The sequence below is a fragment of the Vicia villosa genome, linkage group LG5 (assembly GCF_029867415.1).
Source record: "Vicia villosa cultivar HV-30 ecotype Madison, WI linkage group LG5, Vvil1.0, whole genome shotgun sequence".
Lineage (NCBI taxonomy): Eukaryota > Viridiplantae > Streptophyta > Magnoliopsida > Fabales > Fabaceae > Vicia > Vicia villosa.
The window spans coordinates 4,612,364-4,616,725 of NC_081184.1; the positions used below are offsets into that span (position 1 = coordinate 4,612,364).

At 34.7% G+C, this 4,362-nt stretch overlaps 1 protein-coding gene across 1 annotated transcript; it reads left to right on the forward strand.

The window, feature by feature from the left end:
- Window positions 1–1,271: 1,271 nt before the first annotated feature.
- Window positions 1,272–3,337, forward strand: LOC131601205 (F-box/kelch-repeat protein At1g80440). The gene has a single exon (XM_058872977.1). The coding sequence runs from the start codon at window positions 1,588–1,590 to the stop codon at window positions 2,662–2,664; it is 1,077 nt and encodes a 358-aa protein (XP_058728960.1). The 5' UTR covers window positions 1,272–1,587; the 3' UTR covers window positions 2,665–3,337.
- The last annotated feature ends 1,025 nt before the right edge of the window (window positions 3,338–4,362 follow it).

A 4,362-nucleotide genomic window follows, 5' to 3' on the forward strand; every position in this document is an offset into this window, starting at 1 on the left:
TTATTTTTTGAGTATTAAGGTAGCTCAATCTAAATATTACTTGACAATTTCTCAGTGCAAATATGCTCAGGATATTTCAGAAGAAAAAGGTTTATTGAACGTCAAACCAATTGAAAGAAATGCTAGCAACACTCTCTGTTAAACACTCTCTCAAACACTTCCTCTCTTATTGGTTGAAACATGTGAGTCATACTATTTTAAGTGGGACCTATTTTTAAAGTGAGGGGCCTACACATGATTAAACCAATAAAAAAGTGAGTGTTTGAGAGAGTGTTCAAAAGAGAGTGTTGCTAGCACTCCTCAATCAATTGATATTCCTATGGGTCCAAGTGTCAAACTCCTACCCAAAAAGAGGGAGACTTTATCTAACTCAGATAGATATAGGAGATCGGTTAGAAATTTAAATCATCTCATAGTCACTCGTCCAGACATTTCTTTTGTTGCTAGTGTGGTTAGCCGGTTCTTAAATTCTCCTTGTCAAGAACACACAGACGATGCTATACAAATTCTGAGATACATAAAAATGCTCCAATAAAAAGGTTTTATTTATGAAGATAAATGGCATGCTCAAATAGTTGGATACTCTGATGTTGATTAGACAGACTGACCTATTAATAGACGATCCATTTTTGGGTATTCTATACTTGTTTGAGAAAGTCTGTATACGAATATGAACATTAATTTTCACACGAATATAGGCTCAGATACAAGAATTTTTTTAAACCACATATATGAGACAGATATTATAGTGCCTGTCTAACCTCTGCTCATTGTTTTCCCTAATATAATCTAACAATAATATTGATGCACATTAAAAAATTAAAAAGTACTATATATTTAGTAAGGAAGTTTATTGTGAAACAAAACAAAGAGACAAATATAATGAATTCCATTATTTTAGTATTATGTATAATTAGATTCTATTAATATGGGAGTATAAGTCCAAATGCTAAAAGTCTCTAAACTATAAAAATAACTCTTTTTTTATGGACCACCTAGTATTCATTGAGTTTAAACCATTTTTGAAGATATGGATAAACTCGTCCACAAACAAATAGAATAGAATTGAAATTAACCTTATATTCTCAACCCAAACAAACAAAAAAAAAGAAGCAAAAGAGAAAGAGATTAACATTAGATTGCTGTCAATTGCATAGTAAAAGTCGTTGCAACCTTTCAATAATTATAAAAGCTTATTTGTCCTTTTCACTATGTCCATCTTCTCAATCAAAAACCCTTCTAGAAGCACTTATTATAGTTATAACTTTTTCACTCACAAGTTGCCCCCAATGCAATCACCATACCATACCCATGTGCATCCCTCTTTCTTCATTTTCTTATCCTCTATAAAATCCCAATCCTCAAACCTCTCCCCTCAACACACAACCTCAACTATAACTTTATATCCACTTCTCTCTAAAAATAGTAACATATCTCAAACTCAAACACCCCTTTTCTCTCTTTCAATCAAGTTTCAATCTTTCACCTAAAAATCTTCTCTTTTCTCAATAAAAAATCGTGGGTCTTTGTTAATTCATCTTTTCATCTTCGTTTTCACTCTCTAATTTCAAGTTTTTTTTTTGTATTATGGAGCTTATTTCGGGTCTACCCGAAGATGTAGCCCGAGACTGTCTAATTCGGGTTTCATACCAACAGTTTCCGGCGGTGGCGGCGGTTTGTAAAGGGTGGAAGACGGAGATACATGCACCGGAGTATCACCGGGAACGGCGGAGAACAGGACATGCTCAGAAGGTTTTAGTTATGGTTCAAGCACGCGTTGAACCGGAGATAACTAAAACCGGTTCGGGTAAAAGACTTACGAACCCGGTTTACCGGTTGAGTGTATTTGAACCGGAAAGTTGTAGTTGGAGTGAGTTACCGGCACCACCCGGTTATAGTTCAGGGTTACCGGTGATGTGTCAGTTAGCATGTGTTGGTTATGATCTTGTCGTGTTGGGTGGGTTAGATCCGGAAACATGGAAAGCATCGAATGATGTTTTTGTTTATAATTTCCTGTCGGCGAAGTGGCGTTGTGGGACCCACATGCCAGGTGGAGCTAGAACGTTTTTCGGTTGTTCGTCGGATGGTCGCCGGAATGTTTTTGTCGCCGGTGGTCATGATGATGAGAAGAACGCGCTGAGGTCGGCGTTGGTTTATGATGTTGTGGAGGATGAGTGGGTTGAGCTGCCGGAGATGTCGTCGGAGCGTGATGAGTGTAAGGCGGTGTTCCGGCGAGGGAGGTTTGTTGTCGTCGGTGGTTACAAAACGGAGAATCAAGGGAGATTTGAAAGAAGCGCGGAGGCGTTTGATTTTGTGACGTGGAAGTGGGGTCAGGTTGAGGAGGAGTTCTTGGATTGTGCCACGTGTCCTATGACTTTGGTGGACGGTGGAGATGGTGGTGAGAGTGTTTATATGTGTTGCGGAGGGGAATTGGTTGCGATGAGGAATCACACGTGGCAGAAGATGGGGAGGGTTCCGGATGAGATTCGCAACGTGGCGTATGTTGGAGCGTTCGATGGGGTTGTGGTTGTGATTGGATCAAGTGGATATGGGGAGGTGCATATGGGGTATGTTTTTGATGTGAGGAGGTGTAATTGGAGAAAATTGGATTGTCCAGATGGGTTTAAGGGTCATGTCCAAACCGGTTGTGTTTTAGAAATTTAGGGTTTTGGTTTTTGAATTTTGAATTCTACACTATCAAATATGATATTTTGGATTAGTGAAAATCGAATTGGGTTTTTTCCAACTCGACCAAATCCTATGTTTGATGATCGATATCAAAACGTGAGCAGAGGCTGATGATCGGAGTAGCCAAATATCAAGATAAGCAGTTAGATATCAAAACCTGAGCAGAGGCTGTGATCGGAGTAGCCAAGTATAATATCAAAACCTGAGCAGAGGCTGATAATCGGAGTAGCCAAGTATCAAGATCTTTCTTAAGTAATATTTTAAAAATTGAATCTGAGTCAAATGGCATTTTAGTTTGGACAATTTCAAATAGTTAAATCGGTTTGACATCAGATCTAGTTTTAAAATGTTGCTTTCAAGTTCTTGCTTGAACTCCTTCCCTTTCACTTTTTGTTTTGTTAAAGTGTTATGGTAACTCCTTCCTTTTCACTTTTTTTGTTAAAGTGTTATGGTAACGGTTTTTAGTTATTAGGTTTGGGTTTTGACCTATTACTTTATATGGAAAAGAAAATGGGAGAGTTGAACTTGCTATGTAAATAAACATAATATTTTTATGGAAGTTTTGTTTTTGTTTTTATGGGATGTCATTGTAAACCTTAATACGGTTGTTATTTGAAATGACAACTAGTAGTATTATTGTTGTCGTAAATTTTACGAAAATTATGTGAATTCTTGTATTAGACGCAACCGTATTCAACGGGTCGAGGTCATGGCACATTCTCGAGGCTTATCTATTTAGTTATGTTTTGAAGTCTTTATCGATTTTACAAAACTTTACTACGAGGCTAAGTATTAGACGCAAGGTTATCCTAAAATAGTCAAGTTATGAATTTTGAATACTACGAGGTTATCCTAAAATAGTCAAGTTAGGAAATGTGTAGAATTAGTCTTAACTTAACTAAATTTAACTTGTAGCGTGCACTAATTAACATTTTTAAATGAAGAGTTGGATCCAAGTCACGTTAAGCGTGAGTGAAAAGTTTAACTATTTTTGTCAATTTAATTGATGTTTGATTATGACTTAATTGCATTTATTTATGTCAAATAAATATCTAAATATTAGTATGAATTCAGTTATAAAAACGTTATTAAAAGATAATTTTACTCTAATTTTCAGAAATTTTAACGAATTAAAATTAAATATATTTTAAATTCAATTATCCGTGCCTCATATTCTGGAAAAAAAATGTTTTTATAGATAAGAAAATGTTAATAAAACTTTTCATCTGTTTGATTTTTAGTTTCTTCAATTATTTTTATTTTATCTCTTTAGTTCATTAATCTTCACTTTACTCCTTCTCATCATCTCATTTTATAAAATGGTAAATATGTCATGTTGATGTGCCTAAATAAATATTTTACTTTTGTATTCCTATATAAAAGAGCTCTTTTATTTGTAATATAAAGAGACTGATAAAATAAATGTATTATTAAGTTAATTCTCTTTTTTTTTTTCATTTATTTTGATGAACATTCTTGGTTATTCACCAATTGTCATCATTCTTTCTAATTGATTTACTATGGATTCATCAAATTTTATATGATCTTTTTATAATCACCTTTCTGATTTCTTAAACTTTTACTCTCACTAACTTCATCAAGTTTTTTTATAATTTTTTTATTTTGTGTCGGCCAAAGGTCCAAATAGTTAAGACATATCTTGCCTTTAATCCA